At 39.7% G+C, this 25,525-nt stretch overlaps 1 protein-coding gene across 4 annotated transcripts in view; it reads right to left on the reverse strand.

Moving 5' to 3' along the window:
• LOC133535284 (dedicator of cytokinesis protein 3-like) overlaps positions 1-25,525 on the reverse strand; it is an 87,480-nt gene that overhangs the window by 42,477 nt on the left and 19,478 nt on the right. For 2 of the 4 annotated variants that reach the window (XM_061874968.1, XM_061874971.1), the window contains exons 10-27: positions 25,392-25,473; positions 25,064-25,124; positions 24,004-24,151; positions 20,644-20,732; positions 17,805-17,930; positions 17,608-17,732; positions 14,949-15,111; positions 14,766-14,872; positions 12,478-12,649; positions 12,296-12,393; positions 10,855-10,938; positions 10,437-10,537; positions 8,505-8,586; positions 5,583-5,753; positions 5,205-5,348; positions 4,698-4,890; positions 4,407-4,534; positions 298-444 (exon numbers count right to left, since the gene is read on the reverse strand). In XM_061874968.1, coding sequence (XP_061730952.1) covers positions 298-444; positions 4,407-4,534; positions 4,698-4,890; positions 5,205-5,348; positions 5,583-5,753; positions 8,505-8,586; positions 10,437-10,537; positions 10,855-10,938; positions 12,296-12,393; positions 12,478-12,649; positions 14,766-14,872; positions 14,949-15,111; positions 17,608-17,732; positions 17,805-17,930; positions 20,644-20,732; positions 24,004-24,151; positions 25,064-25,124; positions 25,392-25,473 — 2,221 coding nt within the window. The remainder of the gene's footprint in view (positions 1-297; positions 445-4,406; positions 4,535-4,697; positions 4,891-5,204; positions 5,349-5,582; positions 5,754-8,504; positions 8,587-10,436; positions 10,538-10,854; positions 10,939-12,295; positions 12,394-12,477; positions 12,650-14,765; positions 14,873-14,948; positions 15,112-17,607; positions 17,733-17,804; positions 17,931-20,643; positions 20,733-24,003; positions 24,152-25,063; positions 25,125-25,391; positions 25,474-25,525) is intronic. The other 2 variants (XM_061874969.1, XM_061874970.1) reach the window with 2 other exon arrangements.

Raw genomic sequence — 25,525 nt, forward strand, 5'->3', positions numbered from 1 at the left:
CGCACGAAAACATGCCAGAAAAAGCAGAGGATGACAAAAATGGACCAACACAAGCTGGGTGACAGTGGACGGGGCAATATGTATTAAAATAGCATTTTTATTCATTATACTAATTTTAATCCCAGATGGAAAATTCTAATAATTCATCAGGCATCCTACTGATGTCATAGTTTCAGAATTGATAATACTGTTATAATAATTACTGTGAGGCCTTTTTCAAATACATGTTGTCCGCCCACTGCAAGGGTTGACGACGGGTAAAAAGACATAGAAATATTTGGATTGTTAGTTACTAACGGTGATCTCGGCGGTGCACTGCGGACAGCGTTGACCTCTTACCGCCTCCTGTGATTGGCTCTTGTTCATGACTGACAGCAGTGTCTGCAGGAGGACGTCCAATAGAGACTCCACCATCATCTCCACTTCTTCCTGCACCGATGTGTCCTGGGAAAAAAGAGGAGAAAACCATGCATATCTTTTAGGGCTGCGAATCTGTGGGTGTCCCACGATTCGATTCAATATCGATTCTTGGGGTCGCGGTTCGATTATATATCGATTTTTTCGATTCAACGCGATTCTCGATTCATTCAATACATAGGATTTCAGCAGGATCTACCCAAGTCTGCTTACATACTAGCAGAGTAGTAGACTTTTTAAAAAAAAACTTTTATAATTGTAAAGGACAATGTTTTATCAACTGATTGCAATAATGTAAATTTGTTTAAACTATTAAACGAACCAAAAATATGACTTATTTTATCTTTGTGAAAATATTGGACACAGTGTGTTGTCAAGCTTATGAGATGCGATGCAAGTGTAAGCCACTGTGACACTATTGTTCTTTTTTTAATTTTTTTTTTTATAAATGTCTAATGATAATGTCAACGAAGGATTTTTAATCACTGCTATGCTGAAATTATAACTGATATTGATACTGTTGTTGATAATATTCATTTTTGTTTCACTACCTTTGGTTTGTTCTGTGTCATGTTTGTGTCTCCTCTCAATTGCTCTGTTTATTGCAGTTCTGGGTGTTGCTGGGTCAGGTTTGGTTCTGGAATTGGATTGCATTGTTATGGTATTGCTGTGTATTGGTTTGTTGGATTGATTAAAAAAAATAAATACTTTTTTTTTTTTAAATCGATTTAAAAAAAAAGAGAATCGATTCTGAATCGCACAACATCAGAATTGCGATTCTTATTCGAATCAATTTTTTCCCACACCCCAAATATCTTTGATACCATACCATGCCGTATCATATATTATACCAAACCATAAATACATGCTAAGGTTGTTTGTGATGAATGATTCGATACACATCTGAACATGTGGGTTACGACACGGTTAAAAAACGATATATTTTTTAAACTGAACAATTCGATAAGATTCGATGTAATGCATGAATAATTCAATATTGTGTATAAACGATTCGATTTTATAGTTAACATTTATTGATGGACACATTCTTTGTCTTACACCACACAAAAAAATAAACAATGCCTTTCTGGGCATAGGTTCCTCTTAATGTTAGGGGACAAATAATTCTAGACTTTGGCACCAAACACTCAGGCTAAATCTGTGGGCCAACATTTCTCTCATGCAGTTGTCTTTGGGGTTTTGGTGTATTGTTGGTGTTTGCCGTTTATGTATTAGTCAGCATTTTTAAATCACAGCTTTTGCCTGATGGTGTGTGTATGTGTTTGGTTTATTCAACTAAAATGTTCAGGGAGGCCACCTTTACAGAAAGCTAAGGAGCCAGTGGCGGCTGCTGGTCTTTCAAGTAGGAGCACGGTGGTACAGGGGATAGAGCATGTGACTCACAATACAAAGGTCAATCAATCAATCATTGTTTATTTATATAGCCCTAAATCACAAGTGTCTCAAAGGGCTGCACAAACCACGACGACATCCTCGGTAGAGCCCACATAAGGGCAAGGAAAATTTACCCCAGTGGGACGTCGGTGAGAGTGACAATGATGACTATGAGAAACCTTGGAGAGGACCGCATATGTGGGCAACCCCCCCAGGGGACCGAAAGCAATGGATGTCGAGCGGGTCCAACATGATCTGGGTTCGGTCCCTGGGCTTTGGGTCTTTCTGTGTGGAGTTTGCATGTTCTTCCCGTGACTGCGTTGATTTCCTCCGGGTACTCCGGCTTCCTCCCACCTCCAAAGACATGCATCTGGGGATAAATTGGCCCTAGTGTGTGAGTGTGAATGTTGTCTGTCTATCTGTGTTGGCCCTGCGATGAGGTGGCGACTTGTCCAGGGTATACACCGCCTTCCACCCGAGTGCAGCTGAGATAGGCTCGAGCACCCCCCGCAACCCTGATAGGGACAAGTGGTAGGAAATGGATGGATGGATATAGCCATGCGAAGTGTAGTATTTGTCATCTGTGCCAATATTACAGTGGGCATCTCTTAAAACTAGTTCTATGGACCTGCAAATCTACAGGAAATGTAATTCAGTTATTCGCGCTAAAATGAAATAAGTGCCCCACAGTGTACGGGAGGCAGATGGCATATGACCAAAAGTTGCGTTTTAGATTTATATTTCACACGTAGGTCTGAACATACAAAAAAATAACTATTTGAGAAATCAGACTAAGACATGGTTCCTCTATACAACAGAAGCACAATAATGTGCTGCAAAAATGTCTCTCCCTAGTTTTGATTGTTATTCAAGGGCCCAATTTGGCCTGGTTTGTGTTTCCTCCAATCAGCCACAATAGTGTGCATAAGTCTGTGTGTGTGTGTGTGTGTGTGTGTGTGTGTGTGTGTGTGTGTGTGTGTGTGTGTGTGTGTGTGTGTGTGTGTGTGAATGGAAGGAAAAGTACCTTCTACATGAGAACCGGTGAACAAGTATGGACATAAATCATGGTCCTAATACGGAAAACCATTGCATCTAATAGGGAATGTCTTATTTGCACCCCTGGTGGTGAAGAAAATTAGGGTGGTCACAAAAAGGAGAGATTTTTCAAATTGACTGTGTGTCGGTTTTAAAAGTGCTGCTCCTCTGATAAACATATGAAATAACACATGTGTGTAAAAAATTGAAGTGCTCCCCCTCTGGCCAACATATGTAATAACAAGTGTGTGTAAGAAATTGAAATACGTCCCCCATCCATCCATCCATTTTCTACCGCTTATTCCCTTTAGGGTCGCGGGGGGCGCTGGTGCCTATCTCAGCTACAATCAGGCGGAAGGCCGTGTACACCCTGGACAAGTCGCCACCTCACCGCAGGGCCAATACGGATAGACAGACAACATTCACACTCACATTCACACACTAGGGCCAATTTAGTGTTGCCAATCAACCTATCCCCAGGTGCATGTCTTTGGAGGTGGGAGGAAGCCGGAGTAACCGGAGGGAACCCACGCATTCACGGGGAGGGCATGCAAACTCCACACAGAAAGATCCTGAGCCCGGGCTTGAACCCAGGACTACTCAGGACCTTGAAATAAGCCCCCTTTGGCCAAAAAAAAAATAAAAATAAAAAATAAAAAAATTATATATATAATATATATATATATATATATATATATATATATATATATATATATATACTGTATAACGAGAAATACTGTAATAAACCAGTTACAAACAAAAAATTATAAAATAATTTATAATTAACCAAAAGCAGTCTTTTTCTTACAATGTGTCGACTTTTTTCTAATTAAATTGGGAAAAATTTCTCATATTCTTTCTGTTTCTGTAATATTGAAATTGTATTAATTTTTCATGTAAAATTATTAGTTTTTAATACAAATGGTGACATTCATAATATAAAATTCTGACTTTTATCACAATATTGCCATTTTTTTTGTTGTTCTTGTAAGACAGTGACATTTGTTGAGTAAAATGATTACTTTTGTCATAATCTTGCCAAGTTAAATTCCAATTATTATTATTAGAATATTGCCAACATTTTTTAAGTTTTCTTGTACAACTGTGACTTTTGTCGGGTAAAGTTACGACTCTTTTCATAAAATTGGCAAAATTTCAAACTTTTCTTGTAAAATTGCGACTGTTATTGAGTAAAAATCCAACTTTTATCATAATATTGGACAAAAGTTCAGTTTTTCTTGCGTCGAGTATGACGACTTTTATTATAATACTGCCACAATTCTAAGTTTTTCTTGTGAAATTGTGACCTTTTTCTTGTGAAATTGTGACCTTTTTCTTGTGAAATTCCAACTCAGTTTTCACAACAATCGTTTTTATATTGGCATAGTATGTACATATTATTTTAATGTTGTAAATACAAATTTTTATACACCTAAAAAGTGTGGACCTAAAGAGGGAGGCATCAAGAAGGTACGAAGGTGTGTGTGTGTGTGTGTGTGTGTGTGTGTGTGTGTGTGTGTGTGTGTGTGTGTGTGTGTGTGTGTGTGGTGGGGGGTTACCAGCGAGGTGGTCTTGATCACGGAGAACAGAGAAGTGAGAATCCCACAGCACATCAGCAGCTCTTTTTGATGCCTCAGATGGAGATGAATGTGATGAAGAACCACAGGAAGAAGAATCCTTCGAGACTCTAAAAAACACATACATACACACGCGTGTATTGGTTTGGAGAAAGTGCGTCGTTACGAACAGTTGATTAGTTGACTTTGAGCATGAGAAAAATTATTTTATTATCAGACGTCCACTCAAAACAATAAAGTCCAAACTGTTACCAAAACTGTCCAAAAGGTTACCTGGGAAAGAAAAGAGCCTGCTGTCTACGGTGCGTGCAATGGACTGCAGCTTGACCACGTCCATGGAGTGTCCGATGTGCAGAGTGGACGGCAAACTTGCCAAAGTGCCACGCACAAACTCTGCCACTTCTTGGACTGAAAACATGTGCAGCAGCTCATCAAAGATGGTCGGAAAAGAGTTGAACAGCGCAGCCTGCAAGAGGTCAGAACCGAAACTGACATTGACGCCACGAGACCATCACAGGCGAAAGTACATCAGTGGCGAATGTTTCATTGTGTGCGCTTGCTGCTCAACAACAACGGAACATCTGGACATCAGTTCCAGCACAAAAAAAATCTTTGTCAGTCGTCAGGGAGAAGAGAAGTAAACAAAAACAAAAATGGACAGAAAGAAAAACATCGGTTAACATCATCAACACAGCTGCTTGTGTGATGAAGGGGATTCCACACACGAGCGAGCCATCTCGATGACCACAGGGCGGGGATTTCATCCACGCATCTACTTACTGACACAGGTGGCGGCCGCACGGCGTTGGCGCTTGACACCTGAGCACAGGTGGTTTGCCCCCCACCGGGACCCTGGCCTGGTGAAGGGGGTGGGGCTTGGCCTAGACCTGGAGCCTGACTTGGGCCTTGACCAGGCTGGGGACCCTAAGTGTAAATGCATAAAAGGCAGAGCGCCCCCCCACCCAAAGGAATATCAAGGAATTTTGGGAAATCGAAGGAGGTTGTCGGAGAAAGCGAGGAAGAATCCAGGGTGAAAGAAGCAGACCAAAAATCAAACAAGCTGTGGAAGAAACTTCTCTTGAATCAGAAAATCAACATTTTTAATTGGCTTGACCTGAAAACCATATCTAAGATGAAAACGATTAGTGGTCTGCTCACCTGTGTGAAGATGAGGGTCTCACAGGTGGGTCGGTCCAGGCTGATAACTAAACGGATTGAGTGGAAAAGTTCCTGGATGCTGCTCCGGAACTGTTCCTCCTCCATCCCACAGGTGGCACGGGAGTAAAGAATCCGAGACTGAATGACGAACTTGAACAGATACTCCAAAGCCTGTTGGCCGTTTTTCAGCTTTGTGTCATCAAACAATGGCATTCAAACATCTAGCATACTATATGTTGTAAATATACAGTAGTACTTTGGTTTTCGGATGCCTCATTTTTCTATATTATTTGTTTTTAGCGCAAATGTTCTCAGAATCTTTTTATACCATCTCGGTATTGTACAGCCAAAATTGGAAGTAAGAAACTAGTCCGGAGGTCTACAACAAGGAGTCTGCCACAGAGGTACTGCAGAGGGGTCCTGAAATGTTTGGAATATATTTTTTTATATTTCACTCGCAATTTGTTCACAAATGTAAATGTCTTTAAATGCACATTAATTTTGATCTAACTCACTGTGGTGTCGTGTAGAAATAGAAGTGGCATGGCCATCTTACTCGCCGTACCTTGCAGGTTTTGAATAAAAACCTGAATAAATAATGATATTACTACTATCATGTTAGCATTTAATTTAGCTGGCGATTAGCTTTCCAATGCCAGCTATAGATTAGCGACACAAGCTGCCATTTTACGATTAAGGTGCTAGCTGTCAGCTAGGGATTAGCTTGTCAGTTGCCAGCTAGCGATTATGGCGTTAGTTGCCCGATAGCCATTATCGTGCCAGTTTCCAGCTGGTGATTATTGGCTCAAGCTGCCAGCTAACAATTAGGGCACTCCTTGTTAGCCAACAGTTGCCAGCTAGTGTATAATAATGTCTTAGTATTGCTCAACTAAAAGGTACCTTTAATTTAAGAAAGTACTCCCAATTAATTAGAGCATAAATAAGTTTGGGGTCCCTCTACTCCAGTATTTTTCAAAGTTTTTTGAGCCAAGGCACATTTTTTGCGTTGACAAAAATCCGGAGGCACACCACCAACAGAAATCATTAAAAAATGAAGGTCAGTTGACAGCAAAAATTAGTTGTCGCAATTGTTGAATATGAATTAAAGCATAACCAAGCATGCATCAATATAGGTCTTGTCTCAAAGTAGGTCACCACCGGTCACATCACCCCCTGACTTATTTGGAGTTTTTTGCTGTTTTCCTCTGGGTAGTGTTTAACTTCTTGTCTTGCGCTCCTATTTTGGTGGCTTTTTCTCGTTCTTTGGTATTCTCCTGTGGCAGTTTCATGTCTTCCTTTGAGCGATATTTCCAACATCTACTTTGTTTTAGCAATCAAGAATATTTCAGTTGTTTTTATCCTTTTTTGTGGGGACATTGTTGATTGTCATGTCATGTTCGGATGTACATTGTACATCCACAGTAAGTCTTTGCTGTCGTCCAGCATTCTGTTTTTGTTTACTTTGTAACCAGTTCAGTTGTAGTTTTGTTCTGCATAGCCTTCCCTAAGCTTCAATGCCTTTTCTTAGAGGCACTCACCTTTGGTTTATTTTTTGATTTAAGCATTAGACACATTTTTACCTGCACCCTGCCTCCCGCTGTTTCCGATGTCTACAAAGCAATTAGCTACCGGCTGCCACCTACTGATATGGAAGTGTATTACACGGTTACTCTGCCGACATTCAACAACAACACATCATTTGCAGACTACAATTACTGGTTTGCAAAAAAATATTTTTAACCCAAATAGGTGAAATTACATAATCTCCCACAGCACACCAGACTGTACCTCACGGCACACCAGTGTGCCGCGGCACAGTAGTTGAAAAACACTGCTCTACTCCATCAGTTCGGGGGTCCCAAAACAAGAAAGTTGCAAATGTCAGCGCTTTGATAAAGAAGGTGAGAGAGACAAGAAATAATTTACAAAGTCATTTTGAATTTTTCCTTGTCTGGATGTGTCTTTAGTTCAAACCCCGGCCGAGTCATACTAAAGACTATAAAAATGGAACTCATTACCGCGCTACTTGGCACTCAGCATCAAGGGTTGGAATCGGGGGTTAAATTACCAAAAATTATTCCCAGGCGCGGCCACCGCTGCTGCTTACTGCTCCCCTCACCTCCCAGTGAGGGATCAAGGGTGATGGGTCAAATGCAGAGAATAATTTCGCCACACCTCGTGTGTGTGTGTGCGTGTGTGTGTGTGTGTGTGTGTGTGTGTGTGTGTGTGTGTGTGTGTGTGACAATGATTGGTACAAAAGGAAAAAGAGAAAGATCAGGGTTGACGTTGTGAGTTTGTGAAGTCCTTTGAGACACGTGTGATTAAGGGCTATAGATATTTATTCGTATAACATATATATAGTCGATGTTTCTGTAGTTTATCCGAATATACAATGCTCAAAAACGGAATATACGTTAGGTCAGGAAAAACAACAGAGGCTATTTCATCCCTACAAGCCTGTTTCGCAGATTTCCCTGCTCTTCAAGGGATTTTTTTTCTCAGATTTTTCAAAAAATCCCCTGAAGAGCAGGGAAACTTGCGAAACAGGCTTGTAGGGATGAAATGGCCTTTGTGGTTTTTCCTGACCTAACGTATATATATATATATATATATATATATATATATATATATATATATATACAAATACATATATATATATGTATGTATATATATATATATATATATATGTGTATGTATATGTATATATATATATATATATATATATATATATATATATATATATATATATATATATATATATATATATTGATGTATTGATTGATTGACTGTTTCGGATGGGAAAAATTGTTTTAGGTTTCCTACAATTCAGTCTTCATCAGCTCTTTTGGGATGAATAAATAATAATGAAAACCGAGGTACCACTGTAATGCACATATTTCAGATGAATACGACATATGTTACCCTCATGACTTCCTGGATGTGATCCTGTCGGACCGCCTCAGTAGAACGTTCCATAGACCACTTGAGACATCGGATTAGCTCCCTGGTACACAAGCAACATTGTCAATAACCAGATTTTCACAAAATGCGATATTCATTTGCACAACAAATATACATCAATTATTATTAGGCATAATAATTTTACAATAGAATTCAAAGACTTCCAAGATATGTTATTCAAATACTCGAATAGTGAAAAACCAAGTAACAGGAAAATATTATTGAGAAATAAAATCATGCTATACTCTAACACAGGGGTGTCAAAGTCATTTTAGCTCAGGGGCCGCATGGAGGAAAATATATTCCAACGTGGGCCGTACAAGTGAAATCATGGCACGATAATTTAAAGATACAACTAGGACAAGTTCAGATTGTTTTCTTTGTTTTACTTTGGCCCAAAATAGAACAAGCAAATAATCGTCTTGACAAAACACGTCAAGTTAGTTAAATTCTGAGGGAAAATTTTAAAGAAAAAACTTTGAGCCACAGCCCGTCTAGGATTGAACAAAAAACTAAATAAAGCATATATAAAAATGTTTCTATGTATTAAGTAACTCATTTGTCATTTCCATTATTCACTGTCTTTCAATTTGAACAGAAGACAATAGTTTTCACAAACCTATATCACTGTGCAATGTCTCATGCAGCATTTTAAGCGTTTCTTTTACTCCTGTTTGTATTAAAGCCCCACTTTACCGTGTTGGTCAGTGGTTTTCAACCTTTTTTCAGTAATGTACCCCCTGTGAAATTTTTTTTAATTCAAGTACCCCCTAATCAGAGCAAAGCATTTTTGGTTAAAAAAAAAAGAGATAAAGAAGTAAAATACAGCACAATGTCATCAGTTTCTGATTTATTAAATTGTATAACAGTGCAAAATATTGCTTCTTTGTAGTGGTCTTTCCTGAACTACTTGAAAAAAAGATATAAAAGTAACTAAAAACATGTTGAAAAATAAACAAGAGATTCAATTATGAATAAAGATTTCTACACATAGAAGTAATCATCAACTTAAAGTGCCCTCTTTGGGGATTGTAATAGAGATCCATCTGGATTCATCAACTTCATTCTAAACATTTCTTCACAAAATAAAAAATCTTTAACATCAATATTTATGGAACATGTGCACAAAAAATCCAGCTGTCAACACTGAATATTGCATTGTTGCATTTCTTTTCACAGTTTATGAACTTACATTCATATTTTGTTGAAGTATTATTCAATAAATATATTTATAAAGGATTTTTGAATTGTTGCTATTTTTAGAATATTTTTGAAAAATCTCACATACCCCTTGGCATACCTTCAAGTACCCCTAGGAGTATGCGTACCCCCATTTGAGAACCACTGGTGTAGGTTGTGGGGCTTGGGAAAACAGGCCAGTATACATGAATGTAATACAAATATCCTCAAAGTTGCATAATCATTAAACAGTCTATTACTTACAATCAGTTGCCAGGTTTCGCATCAATGTTTAGCTTAAAGGCGGACATGTTTTTCAACACATCTTGCAAAAATCTTGCACACACGTGCTTGTCAGTCCCTCAAAAGGTATCTAACAGATGTGGTAGATACTCACTGGTTGAGCCTACACCCTAAAGGTATATTCGTTATTTTGCACGGTCTGTTGATTTGTGTGAAGAATTTTCACTTATAGGTCAAACTCTGGGGCTGCTATGTAACTATTTGCTTGCCTAACAGAATTGCTATTGCGACATCCAGTGGACACATTTACAACAGAAGTTTCTTGAATTTAAAAATGCAACTCAATTTTACACTTAGCAATCTCATCTCGCGGGCCGCATGTTTGACATTCTTGCTCCAATGTATACAAAATTAGGTAGCAATTACACAACATGCGGAATGATCAACATTGTTACAAACACACGCACTTACTTGTAAGCCAAAGCACCAGCAAAGTGTTTGTGGATGTACGTGTCCATGACAGGTCTGAAGTGGAAGTATTTGCTGTCCCTGAGCAGGTTGATGATGAAAACCTGATGAAGAAATGCATTATGGGTCAAAAAGATGAATTATAGGATCTGCACTCCAATGGCCAATAAAAATTAATAGTTACAGAATGAAAATATTCTTCTCAAAATTTCAGAGACTTGAAAAAACCAGACGGTGAGTGTGTCTGTGTCAGGTCACATGATTATTTGCTTTCCATTCTATGCTAATGAGCTTTACAGTGACACTAATTACTTCTTCAGTCAGTTTTTATTTCTGCTAGCTGGTCTGGAATACAGTAGAGAACATTTCAAGTCATTCAGACACAAATTATTTTCTTGCTTTACGTAACGAAACAACTTACCAGACTCTGGAAGACAAGCGGTCCATATTTGTCTGTGTTGTCATCCAGAATGGAGAACAATGTGTCCAGAATATCTTGAAGAAACTTAAACACACACACACATATTTCGATGCTTATTTACATTTGTTTAAGAACAGTAAGTCAGTTACTTGCCAGGATAAAAAAAATACATTTGCCAGGTCGTGTTGGGAAATGTTGTTGGCATTATTAAGTTAAAGTACCAATGATTGTCACATACACTCAAGGTGTAGTGAAATTTGTCCTCTGCATTTGACCCATCCCCTTGCTCACCCCCTGGGAAGTGAGGGGAGCAGTGGGCAGCAGTGGTGCTGCGCCCGGGAATCATTTATGGTGATTTAACCCCCAATTCCAACCCTTGATGCTGAGTGCCAAGCAGGGAGGCAATTGGTCCCATTTTTTATAGGCTTTGATATGACTCGGCTGGGGTTTGAACTCACAACCTACCGATTTCAGGGCGGACACTCTAACCACTAGGCCACAGAGTAGGTTTAACAAAGTTTTAAGTAAACGAAATCCTTTACATGCACACAACATTAATTATATTCAACTATACAAACTTTTGAAACTTGTAAACACATTTTTTCAATTGACGATTCAGAATAAGATCAGGCCATGTAATCGAGTTTATCGGAGAATGCGCCCAAGCGACATATTACGTGTTTTTTGCGCATCTCAAAGAAATGTGTGATTTTGTCAAATGGAGGCAGTGAAGGTTTACAATTCTGAGGTGAAGAGAAAACAAATGTATTCTTAGATATCCTGAAATATTTATCTGTTACGGATTGCTTAAATAGGCACAAGTATGGAACAATCAGTGCCGCCATTCCCTATACGCAGATCACAGGCTGTGCATGTATAAACACATCAAATGTAAACTAATGGATGACAAGGCGCTTCATATGTAATCCTACCGCAAAAGTATTCCTTACCCCAATTGTCATAGTCCCCCTATGGCGCATAGTGTTAGTGCTGGAATTGAATCTTGGCTGGATATGTGCCAGGATTATTTTTTTCGATTATGTTTAATTTGATATTTTGCATTAAAAATGTTTTATCACTGAACAGTTTATTTCCCATTAATTTATTTTAGTACAAAACATGCAACTAAATAAAATATTTCACTTACGTATTTATCATTATATTATTAATATGATGTATTATGTGTTTTTGCCATGTCTAATTGTTTTAAAATAATTCCAATAGGAAACATTTATTTGCGATACAAGTGTTTTGAGTTAAGAACTTCGTCACAGAACCAATAAGCTTGTAAGTTGAGCTACTACTGTATTCCTATTGCTTGTGGATGGAAGTGCATATATATTTATATCACTATTAATATTGTGTGCATGTAAAAGTACAGTAGTACTCTTTCAGGGTAAGGCAAATAAAAGTTGTCATCAATTTGAGGGATTTTTTTAACCTTGACTATTTCCTCCCCACTGATGTGTCGTAGGCGGCCAAGGATGTCTGTGACTCGATCCGGATGTGCTTTCCATTTCAGCAGAGCCAGCAGGTCCACTAGAAGACCAGAAACACGTTATTGTCTACACAAAGAGGGTTTCAATCTTGAATACCAAACGCAGAAACCGAGATCTTTTTTACCGTTCTGGGTGAGCTTGGTGGACGAGAGCTGTGTGGAGATCCAGAAGGTCTCCCTGGTGCTGCGCTGGAAGAGAAGGCTGGTCGCCACGCCAGGACCGACGTTTATGTGGTCTTTGCAGCAGGCCAGGGCCAAATAGTGGGCGGGGTTATTGAAGGTTGTGTTCTCGTCACACTGAGGTCACATGTGAATGGTCTTAAATGGTTGCCACAAAGAGACTAATTGCAAATAGAGGGCCGATGGAATGAGGAGGATGGTTCACACTAGGGTTCTACAGTTACAGTATACCGGTATTAGTATAGTACTGCGATACTAATGAATCATATTCGGTACTACACCGCCTCTGAAAAGTACCGGTCCCCTCCCTGCGCCCCTGTCGTCATTATATAGTGTCATTGCTGGTTTACGAGCAGACGAGCATGTTCGGCAGCGCACAATCATGGACTACTTGCAAACAGACACAGCTTGTAGACAGAAAAGGGAGAATGGACGCATTTTGGCTTAAAAACTTACGATAAAGGTGAATTTATAACAATGAAACGCCCACCGGAAGAGGTGCTTTAAGACAAGGATAGCGAGCCAGGGACTAAAGTTCAGCCGCTGTCTGCAGTGATTCAGCTACTTCTAAATCACTAATCTTGCCTCCATGGCGACAAATAAAGTAAGTTTCTTGCAAGTATCGTCCCTGCAGGATGAGGAATAGCTAAACATTCTTCACTACACATCGTGGATCTACACCTGACATCCACTGTAATGATACCAAGTACAGGAGTGTATCTAGTCGATACTACTATGATTACGTTGAAATGTTTTGGCATCACATCTTCTTTTGTTTTTGTTTTTATTTATATTAAGTTTATAAACTCAGGAAATACGTCTATGGACCCATGAGGGCTTTAAATATGACCAATGTATGATCCTGTAACTACTTAGTATCGGATTAATACCCAAATTTGTGGTATCATCCAAAACTAATGTAACGCATCCAAAAAAACAGAAGAATAAATGGTTATTACATTTTAACAGGAGTGTAGATAGAACATGTTAAAAGAGAAAATAAGCAGATATTAAAAGTAAATTAACAAGTAGATTAATAATTAATTTTCTACCATTTGTGCTTAATAATTTTGAAAAAATGATAGACTGATAAATGAAATAATATGTTACTGCATTCAGCAGACAAATTAGGAGCCTTTGTTTGTTTACTTACTAATAAAAGACAAGTTGTCTAGTAGGGGTGTGGGAAAAAATCGATTCGAATATGAATCGAAACCGTTGTGCGATTCAGAATCGATTCTCATTCTTAAAAAATCGATTTTTTTATTTTTTTTTTTTTTCATCAATCCAACAAACCACTACACAGCAATACCATAACAATGCAATCCAATTCCAAAACCGAACCTGACCCAGCAACACTCAGAACTGCAATAAACAGAGCAATTGAGAAGACACAAACACGACACAGAACAAACCAAAAGTAGTGAAACAAAAATGAATATTATCAACAACAGTATCAATATTAGTTATAATTTCAGCATAGCAGTGATTAGAAATCCCTCATTGACATTATCATTAGACATTTATACAAATTTTAAAAAAGAACAATAGTGTCACAGTGGCTTGCATCACACTTGCATCGCATCTCATAAGCTTGACAACACACTGTGTCCAATATTTTCACAAAGATAAAATAAGTCATATTTTTGGTTCGTTTAATAGTTGAAACAAATTTACATTATTGCAATCAGTTGATAAAACATTGTCCTTTACAATTATAAAAGCTTTTAAAAAAAATCTACTACTCTGCTTGCATGTCAGCAGACTGGGGTAGATCCTGCTGAAATCCTATGTATTGAATGAATACAGAATTGTTCTGGATCGGAAAAATATCGTTTTTGAATCGATAATCGAATCGAATTGAAAAAAATCGATATATTATCGAATCGTGACCTCAAGAATCAATACTGAATCGAATCGGGAGACACCCAAAGATTCGCAGCCCAACTGTCCAGTATGTTCACTCTTTTACTTAAAGACAAACTTGCAATAAGAAACATGTTTAATGTACTCCAAGATTTTTTTGTTAAAATAAGGCCAATAACGCAATTTTTTGTGGTCCCTTTTATTAACAAAAGTATCGAAAAGTACCGAAAAGTATCGAATTTATTTTAGTAACGGTACCTGTACCAAAATATTGGTATCGGGACAACACTAGTTCACACAAGACAAAATGTCGCCAAAGAACATTGTCACACTAATGTTAGCTGGAAAGAGGGGCGAACAATCTGACCTTGTAGACGAAGAGTTCATGGCTTTGATCGGAGAGCGTGGTGCCGTCGTCCCTCATGAGTGGCGTGAAGGAAAAGCCAAACAGTTTCTTATCCCCTTTGTCCTTCGCTTCAGGGAAACAAAGAGAAGACAAGCTGACAATCAAGACCATGTCTTAATTTTGTCTCTGCACGTTCATCCTTACTGGAACAATGTCTGAACTCGAAGCGAAGGTGGGACCCACGGAATCGGTCGATGGGAATCGGCAGTTTGATGGCCTCGCTCCACCGAGGGCTGTTGTTGTGGTAGAGCACAAAAGAGCGATGCTCCGCAACGTTAGGCTCGCCACAGCCCAGGCTAATGCAGTCCTGTGCCAGAAGGCGAAAATACAGACTCAACAACCGGAAGGTTTTCCACGACACCAAACCCTGAAATGCAAACTTGTCAACGTTGTTTATGTGGTGAGAAGTGCCGGGATCTCGACATTGCAGAGACCATGGCAGAACAAAGGAGGGCACTTTCTTTAGGTCCATAGTCGGTTTCTCAAAAATAACGCAAATTCTTTAATGTCCAAATTGTGTATAAATAAAAGACCGCTGGTTTGAAAAAGGTGCGAAATGAAGCAACTACAGTGGAATGGCGATTTCCGACTGCCAATTTTTGGGTTAAGGAACCTTCCATCCATTCATCATCTTCCGCTTATCTGAGGTCGGGTCGCGGGGGCAGCAGCCTAAGCAGGGAAGCCCAGACTTCCCTCTCCCCAGCCACTTCATCTAGCTCTTCCCAGGGGATCCCGAGGCGTTCCCAGGCCAGGCGGGAGACATAGTCTTCCCAAAGTGTCCTGGGTCTTCCCCGTGGCCTCCTACCGGTTGGACATGCCCTAAACACCTCCCTAGGGAGGCGTTCGGTTGGCATCCTGACCAGATGCCCAAGCCACCTCATCCGGCTCCTCTCGATGTGGAGGAGCAGCGGCTTTACTTTGAGGTCCTCCCGGATGGCAGAGCTTCTCACCCTATCTCTAAGGGAGAGCCCCGCCACCCGGCGGAGGAACCTTTACATCGCTCCAAATAGGCCTCTGTGTGTGAACCATTTGTTGGCGTACCAACGCTCCATTCATGGCTTGAAGCCATCAGGTGCTGCCATTTCGATGAGATAATTGTGAAGTGAAGTGAATTATATTTATATAGCGCTTTTCTCTAGTGACTCAAAGCGCTTTACATAGTGAAACCCAATATCTAAGTTACATTTAAACCAGTGTGGGTAAAGTGTCTTGCCCAAGGACAAACCGGCAGTGACTAGGATGGCAGAAGCGGGAATCGAACCTGCAACCCTCAAGTTGCTGGCACGGCCACTCTACCAACCCAGCTATGCTGCCCCACATGTACATGCAATTCCATGTACAGCGTGTACATGCAATTCCATGTACACGCTGACACAGATATTTAAGGAGTCACGGGGAGAACATGCAAACTCCACACAGAAAAATCCCCAGCCCAGGATTGAACCCAGGACCTTTGTACTATTTAATTTGTATTAACTTTGCAAAACAAAACTTCACATTGTCATAATAGGGCAGGGGTAGGGAACCTATGGCTCTAGAGCCAGATGTGGCTCTTTTGATGACTGCACCTAGCTCTCAGATAAATCTTAGCTGACATTGCTTAACACGATAAGTAATGAATAATTCCGCTGGTAATCCCAGTGTCAAAAATAAAGTTCAAAATATAAAACATTTTCATGCATTTTAATCCATCCATCCGGTTTCTACTGCACCAGTTCAAGAAGTCGTATTAATGGTAAGAAGTATTTTATTTATTGTTGTTTAGCTTCAGGGCTTCACGGTGGCAGAGGGGTTAGTGCGTCTGCCTCACAATACGAAGTTCCTGCAGTTCTGGGTTCGAATCCAGGCTCGGGATCTTTCTGTGTGGAGTTTGCATGTTCTCCCCGTGAATGCGTGGGTTCCCTCCGGGTACTCCGGCTTCCTCCCACTTCCAAAGACATGTACCTGGGGATAGGTTGATTGGCAACACTAAATTGGCCCTAGTGTGTGAATGTTGTCTGTCTATCTGTGTTGGCCCTGCGATGAGGTGGCGACTTGTCCAGGGTGTACCCTGCCTTCCGCCCGATTGTAGCTGAGATAGGCGCCAGCGCCCCCCGCGACCCCGAAAGGGAATAAGCGGTAGAAAATGGATGGATGGGATGGATGTTTAGCTTCAGAATAACAATGTTATTAAAAAGAATAAGAGACTTATTATCCTCTAAAAATGTTAGTCTTACTTAAAAATGCACGCAATTAGTTGTATTCAGTCTTAAAAATATATATATGGCTCTCATGGAAATACCTTTTAAAATATTTGGCTTGTATGGCTCTCTCAGCCAAAAAGGTTCCCGACCCCTGTAATAGGGTATTGTGTGTAGAATTTTGAGGACAAAATTTATTTATTCCATTTTATATTAAGGCTGTAACATGACAAAATGTGACAAAGTGAAGCACTGTAAATACTTTCTAAATGCACTGTTAAGACCAAAAATTGGGAAACAAACAAAATCTTGTATATTACAATACAAAAACAACCTTAGTCTAATTACCTCCATGGGACATACCCATCAGAGACAGACTATGTAGGGAGACTCCACACCTGAAGTTCTAAAACTGAAAAAATCTTTCAGATGAAAGGTCGCATTACCATCACCTGGTTGACTAAGAATATACACAAACATTGAGGAAGTTTGTTTTATCGCATTACTCCTTTTCTCACTTGCTTTTCCCACTACACAAAATCAAAAAGTGGGTGTTTACCTTTGCCAACCATCACATTTAAGCATGAAAATTTGATCGCACAACAATTTTTTTCCGTTATCACCTTCACAAGCTCTCCGTCAACGCTCAGCACAAAAACGCCAACTTCAATGTTCTTCTGAACGCTTTTTCCTCCTCTTTCAAAGTCGCCCCGCTCCAGCGTCAAATACAGGTCGTTCCGCACATCCCCTGTGAGCGCAGACCGACAAAGCTTTCAGTCGCCAGAGTGCTGTGAGACGTCAGCGAGACACACCCGCTCACCTGGCATAATGACATCAGGGAAGCCCAGCTTGCGTGTCATGGCCAGGCCTCCGCTCAGCATGGCTTTGTTTTCTCGGCGGAGATTCTCCAAGTCGCCTCGTAACAGCTGTAACGAGATGATGAGGCCTGCAACAACGCAAACGAGATGAAAAATTACGAGATTTTTTTTGAAAGTCATTTGTCAGTGTAACTTATTCAAGGCCTTACAGACAGTTGAAAATTATACAACTCTAACACAACAATACTTCGTTCCAGCCATAGCTTAGCGGCACCAAAATGGGACAAAATTAAGGTGTGGTTACCGCAGAGTCAGATTGGGATGGGTACCTTTCACTTTTGCATCGATCAATCCTGTTACCTGGCAATAAGTATAGATACTCAACAACATCAGTGTTTGGTACTTTGTTCATGTTAAAAGTTAAAGTACCAATGATTGTCACAGACACACTAGGTGTGGCAATATTATTCTCTGCATTTGACCCATCACCCTTGATCAACCCCTGGGAGGAGAGGAATGCAGTGGGCAGCAGCAGTGGCCGCACCCGGAAACCATTTTTGATGATTTAAGCCCCAATTCCACCCCTTAATGCTGAGTGCTAAGCAGGGAGGTAATGGGTCCCATTTTTATAGTTTGTTAAAAGCAGCCTCAGAAACCTTAAGGTCGTGTTTGATCAGTCAATGTCTATGCAGAGTCACTGTCGTCAACTGACCAAAAACGTTTTTTATCCATCCATCCATCCATTTTCTACCGCTTATTTCTCTTTGGGATCGCGGGGGCGCTGGTGCCTATCTCAGCTACAATCGGCCGGAAGGCGGCGTACACCCTGGACAAGTCGCCACCTCATCGCAGGGCCAACACAGATAGACAGACAACATTCGCACTCATATTCACACACTAGGGCCAATTTAGTGTTGCCAATCAACCTATCCCCAGGTGCATGTCTTTGGAAGTGGGAGGAAGCCGGAGTACCCGGAGGGAACCCACACATTCACGGGGAGGACATGCAAACTCCACACAGAAAGATCCCGAACCCGGGATTGAACCCTGACTACTCAGGACCTTCGTATTGTGAGGCAGACGCACTAACCCCTCTGCCACCGTGAAGTCCCCTGTTTTTGTCGTCTCAGAAATAATTCTAAAGTGAGAAATTTGGTGTCAAATTGGCTCTCTAAATCAGTGTTTCTCAAATGGGGGTATGCGTACCCCTTGGGGTACTTGAAGTTATGCCAAGGGGTACGTGAGATTTTTTAAAAATATTCTAAAAATAGCAACAATTCAAAAATCCTTTATAAATATATTTATTGAATAATACTTTAACAAAATATGAATGTAAGTTCATAAACTGTGAAAAGAAATGCAACAATGCAATATTCAGTGTTGACAGCTAGATTTTTTGTGGACATGTTCCATAAATATTGATGTTAAAGATTTCTTTTTTTTGTGAAAAAAGTTTAGAATTAAGTTGATGAATCCAAATGGATCTCTATTACAATCCCCAAAGAGGGCACTTTAAGTTGATGATTACCTCTATGTGTAGAAATCTTGATTTATAATTGAATCACTTGTTTATTTTCCAAAAAGTTTTTAGTTATTTTTATATCTTTTTTTCCAAATAATTCAAGAAAGACCACTACAAGTGAGCAATATTTTGCACTGTTATAAAATTTTATAAATCAGAAACTGATGATATAGTGCTGTATTTTACTTCTTTATCTTTTTTTTTTTTTCAACCAAAATGCTTTGCTCTGATTAGGGGGTTCTTGAATTAAAAAAATGTTCACAGGGGATACATCGGTGAAAAGAAGTTGAGAACCACTGGCCTAGTGGTTAGAGTGTCCGCCCTGAGATCGGTAGGTTGTGAGTTCAAACTCTGACCGAGAACCGTGCAACGTACGGAAAGTCAGGATTCCAATCTTAAACTCAAAGTGGAATTTGACTGGAAGCCAATGAAGACTGGATAAAATGGGTTGACATGGGCCGTTATAGGTACACCGGGGAAAAGTCTTGCTGCTGCATTTTGTACCCTCTGAAGTCTCTTTAGCGTTGAAAAGAGAATAGCAATAGTCGATACGAGATGCAATGAACGTGCGAATGATCATTTAGAGCAGTGGATCTCAACCTTTTTTCAGTGATGTACCCCCTGTGAACATGTTTTTAATTCAAGTACCCCCTAATCAGGGCAAAGCATTTTTGGTTGAAGAAAAGAGAAAAAGAAGTAAAATACAGCACTATGTCATCAGTTTCTGATTAATTAAATTGTATAAAAGTGCAAAATATTGCTCATTTGTAGTGGTCTTTCTTGAACTATTTGGAAAAAAGGATATAAAAACAGCAAAAAACTTGTTGAAAAATAAACAAGTGATTCAATTATAAATACAGATTTCTACACATAGAAGTAATCATCAACTTAAAGTGCCCTCTTTGGGGATTGTAATAGAGATCCATCTGGATTCTTGAACTTAATTCTAAACATTTCTTCACAAAAAAATACATCTTTAACATCAATATTTATGGAACATGTCCACAAAAAAATCTAGCTGTCAACACTGAATATTGCATTGTTGCATTTCTTTTCACAGTTTATGAACTTACATTCATATTTTCTTGAAGTATTATTCAATAAATATATTTATAAAGGATTTTTTAATTGTTGCTATTTTTAGAATATTTTGGAAAAATCTCAAGTACCCCTTGGCATACCTTCAAGTACCCCCAGGGGTACGCGTACCCCCATTTGAGAACCACTGATCTAAACAATACCCAAACCTAGAATTCTAATAAAAACAAATAAACAAGGGCAGTAGGTGAAGTAAAAATGTTTTGAAAAGAGTGTCATACCGTAGTTGTTCCCGGGGGCCGAGTATTTGGTACTGGACTTGCGGATTATGTTTTCATGGATTTGATGCCACTCGTTCTCGTTGTTACAGCTGAATGTTTTATGAAGCAGACAACATCCACAAACATAAACATACATTTACATACTGTATACATTATATATACTGTATTTTGTGGACCATAGGGCGCACCGGATTATAAGGCGCACTGCCGATGAGCGGGTCTATTCAGGTCTTTTTTCATACAAAAGGCGCACCGGATTAAAAAGGCGCAATAAAGGGGTCATATTGTGATTTTTTTTCAAAATTGAAAACGTTTCCTTGTGGTCTACATAACATGTAATGGTGGTTCTTTGGTCAAAGTGTTGCATACATTATGTTTTACAGACTTTCTGACAGTCGCTTCAGGATGTGCCTTATTTACAAACCCCGTTTCCATATGAGTTGGGAAATTGTGTTAGATGTAAATATAAACAGAATACAATGATTTGCAAATCATTTTCAATCCATATTCATTTGAATATGCTACAAAGACAAAATATTTGATGTTCAAACTGACAAACATTTTTGTTGCAAATAATCATTAACTTTAGAATTTGATGCCAGCAACACGTGACAAAGAAGTTGGGAAAGGTGGCAATAAATACTGATAAAGTTGAGGAATGCTCATCAAACACATATTTGGAACATCCCACAGGTGTGCAGGCTAATTGGGAACAGGTGGGTGCCATGATTGGGTATAAAAACAGCTTCCCAAAAAATGCTCAGTCTTACACAAGAAAGGATGGGGCGAGGTACACTCCTTTGTCCACAACTGCGTGAGCAAATAGTCAAACAGTTTAAGAACAACGTTTCTCAAAGTGCAATTGCAAGAAATTTAGGGATTTCAACATCTACGGTCCATAATATCATCAAAAGGATCAGAGAATCCGGAGAAATCACTCCACGTAAGCGGCATGGCCGGAAACCAACACTGAATGACCGTGACCTTCGATCTCTCAGACGGCACTGTATAAAAAACCCGACATCAATCTCTAAAGGATATCACCACATGGGCTCAGGAACACTTCAGAAAACCACTGTCACTAAATACAGTTTGTCGCTACATCTGTAAGTGCAAGTTACAGCTCTACTATGCAAAGCGAAAGCCATTTATCAACAACATCCAGAAGCGCTGCCGGCTTCTCTGGGCCCGAGATCATTTAAGATGGACTGATGCAAAGTGGAAAAGTGTTCTGTGATCTGACGAGTCCACATTTCAAATTGTTTTTGGAAATATTCGACATCGTGTCATCCGGACCAAAGGGGAAGCGAACCATTCAGACTGTTACCGGCGCAAAGTTGAAAAGCCAGCATATGTGATGGTATGGGGATGCATTAGTGCTTAAGGCATGGGTAACTTACACATCTGTGAAGGCACCATTAATGCTGAAAGCTACAGTACATACAGGTTTTGGAACAACATATCTAAGCGCCGTCTTTTTCATGGACGCCCCTGCTTATTTCAGCAAGACAATGCTAAGCCACATTCAGCATGTGTTACAACAGCGTGGCTTCGTGAAAAAGAGTGCGGGTACTTTCCTGGCCCTCCTGCAGTCCAGACATGTCTCCCATCGAAAATGTGTGGCTCATTATGAAGCGTAAAATACGACAGCGGAGACCCCGGACTGTTGAACGACTGAAGCTCTACATAAAACAAGAATGAAAAATAATTCCACTTTCAAAGCTTCAACAATTAGTTTCCTCAGTTACCAAATGTTTATTGAGTGTTGTTAAAAGAAAAGACGATGTAACACAGTGGTAAACATGCCCTTTCCCAACTACTTTGGCACTTGTTGCAGCCATAAAATTCTAAGTTAATTATTATTTGACAAAAAAAAAAAAGTTTATGAGTTTGAACATCAAATATTATGTCTTTGTAGTGCATTAAATTGAATATGGGTTGAAAATGATTTGCAAATCAGTGTATTCTGTTTATATTTACATCCAACACAATTTCCTAACTCATATGGAAACAGGGTTTGTACGTGGCTCACCTTCGACAGCATCTTCTCTCTGTCATCTTTGTTGTAGCGGTTTAGTGTGCAAGGACGGGAGTGGAAGAAGTGTCAAAAGATGGAGCTAACTTTTTTAATGACATTCAGACTTGACTTAAATCTCATCCGTGGATCACTAGTGCAACAACACCGGAAATGTGTCCCGCGAAAAAACATCCAACGTGAACTCTCTAATAACTATGTTTCCGTGGGGGTAGTTTTTAACGCTTTCATTGTGAGATGTATATAACAATTTTACGTTATTTTTATTTGAAATGGTAACAGCAAAGGGTGAATGCCCCATAACAAGAAAATAGTGAAAAAGAAGAAGCATATCGACTATGGTGTCGCCACGGACAATAGTGGACGACGTGCGCAAATTTTCAGGACTTATGCAGATCTCAAATACACATCAGCATGTACTAGAAAGTAAGAAAGGTTGGTTTTGCATATTATTGTGAAACAAAACGCCAGATAATATGTTTGCTAACGGCTGGCATTTTGCAGTCCTTATACACACACAGCATTATAATACTTGTATCCCGGACAACGGTAGCCGTAATGGGCCGACAATCCATCAAAGTCATACAATAGACATTTTGACAGATTTTTGAGCGCCGTGTGTAATGTTCTTTATTTTCAATGGAACATTTAAAGTTTTGCTGTTGTTCACTGGTGTCATATTGCAGCCTACATGTATCTCTTATGTGTTACTACCATCTACTGGTCATCATTACACCATGTACCAAAAAAATGTGCTTCAAGGTTGGTAAGCACAACCAGAATTATTCCGCACATAAGGCGTACTGTCTATTTTTGAGAAAAGGATTTTCTGTCCAGAGTCGGGACCCAGGAAGACCGCTTGTCCAGAGTCGGGACCCAGGATGGACCGCTCGCCTGTGTATCTGTTGGGGACATCTCTGCGCTGCTGATCCGCCTCCGCTTGGGAGGGTTTCCTGCTGGCTCCGCTTTGCTTGGGACTCTCGCTACTATATTGGATCCACTTTGGACTTCATTCTCACGGTTACGTTAGATCCACTATGGATTGGACTTTCACAATATCATGTTAGATCCACTCGACATCCATTGCTTTCGGTCCCCTGGGGGGGGTCCACATATGCGGTCCTCTCCAAGGTTTCTTATAGTCATCATTGTCGACGTCTCACTGGGGTGAGTTTTTCCTTGCCCTTATGTGGGCCCTATCGAGGATATCATTGTGGTTTGGAAGCCCTTTGAGGCACTTGTGATTTAGGGCTATATAAATTGATTGATTGATGTGCGCCTTATAGTCCCAAAAATACAGTACTGTACACTTGTGTGTAACTCACATGTAGACTTTAAGGACAAAGTCTTTTTCCTCTCTAAGTTCTGAGATGGTTTGCAGGACATCGCTCATGGCAAGGACAGCACAGCCGTAAGGTCGACGGTATCGAATATGCGGCGGACCTTTTTTACTGTCATTCAGCAACATTCGCCCTGCAACAGAAAGTGGGAAAAAAAAATTTTTTATATTATGACCTGCATTTTGTGCTTTGCCTTGGTGGTGGTCAGATACTCCCGTCACTCCCTTCTTTTATCAGGTACACTTTGATGATAATGTTCGTAATGATAATAACTTAATGTGTGCTTTATCCTGTGTAACAGGGGCAGAGGTTCTACCTCAACCAGCCACTGCAAGACTTTGACTTCCTTTTTTACACCAAATTATTCACTCTTTTGTTATCACACTTGCTTAATACCACCATCTTTCCGGATCCGGCAGGTCGGTACACAACCTTATACAATATTTCATCATTGATACTCTTCTCTAAATGAAACTTTCAGCGCACTTTCAGCGTGCTAAAATTGGCTTCTGCTGTTTGGATCGCACTTCAATATACCCCAGAACAGGTGGTGCATATTATAGTTGTGTGCTGTGCATGTTAACAAAATGACAAAAAGGCACTGGTTGAACAATGCCATAAATTTGGAGGTAAATGAGGGTCTCCATGGTGACAGTCCGTATACATGCAAAAAGATCATTTGAATAAGGCAGTCCGCACCACTTTTGCACTTGTTACCATTTATATACGCAGTTTTAGTAAAAACCCCAAAACCAGTGAAATTGGCACGTTATGTACATTGTACACAACGTGCCAACTTCACTGGTTTTGGGTTTTGTAGATCACCCGCATCACTTACATCAACATGTCATCGGGACTGCAGATGAAAATTAACCTATGTAGTTCAATCTGGCATATTTACATGTGCTGATGTCAATGAAAAATGCATTATACTATTTTTGTAATTAATAAAATTCACTTTTCAAATCATGATCAAATAAAACAGATTAATTACAATTAAATATGTGTTTGTTTTAACTTCATATCAAAACTTGGTGGGTTTTACCTGTTCGGATCACCTGTGAGATGATGTAAAGATCTCGCTTCATGTCCTTGTTGCTTAAGTCCTACACACACACACACAAACACACGCACGCATACGCACACACACACACACACACACACACACACACACACACACACACACACACACACACACACACACACACTCACACACACACACACACACACACACACACACACACACACACACACACAGAGTTTTGAAAACTTTTCCAAACTTCCAGTTAAAAATGTTGATTTAAATACAGTTGAGTGGTATAAGTATAAATGTTTCTTTTTGCTGAGTCGTATGTGAGTTAACTTGTTTTTACCGTGAAAAGAGCGCACATTCTTTCCACCTTCTCAGGATTTTTCGGCCCTCCATTTTTGTTGAGTCTCACCATAAACCTTTCGCTACAAAACAACCAGGGCGCTGATTAGTAAGTCACTTTTGACCTTCGTATTG

This window comes from Nerophis ophidion, linkage group LG16 (assembly GCF_033978795.1).
Source record: "Nerophis ophidion isolate RoL-2023_Sa linkage group LG16, RoL_Noph_v1.0, whole genome shotgun sequence".
Taxonomy (NCBI): Eukaryota; Metazoa; Chordata; class Actinopteri; order Syngnathiformes; family Syngnathidae; genus Nerophis; species Nerophis ophidion.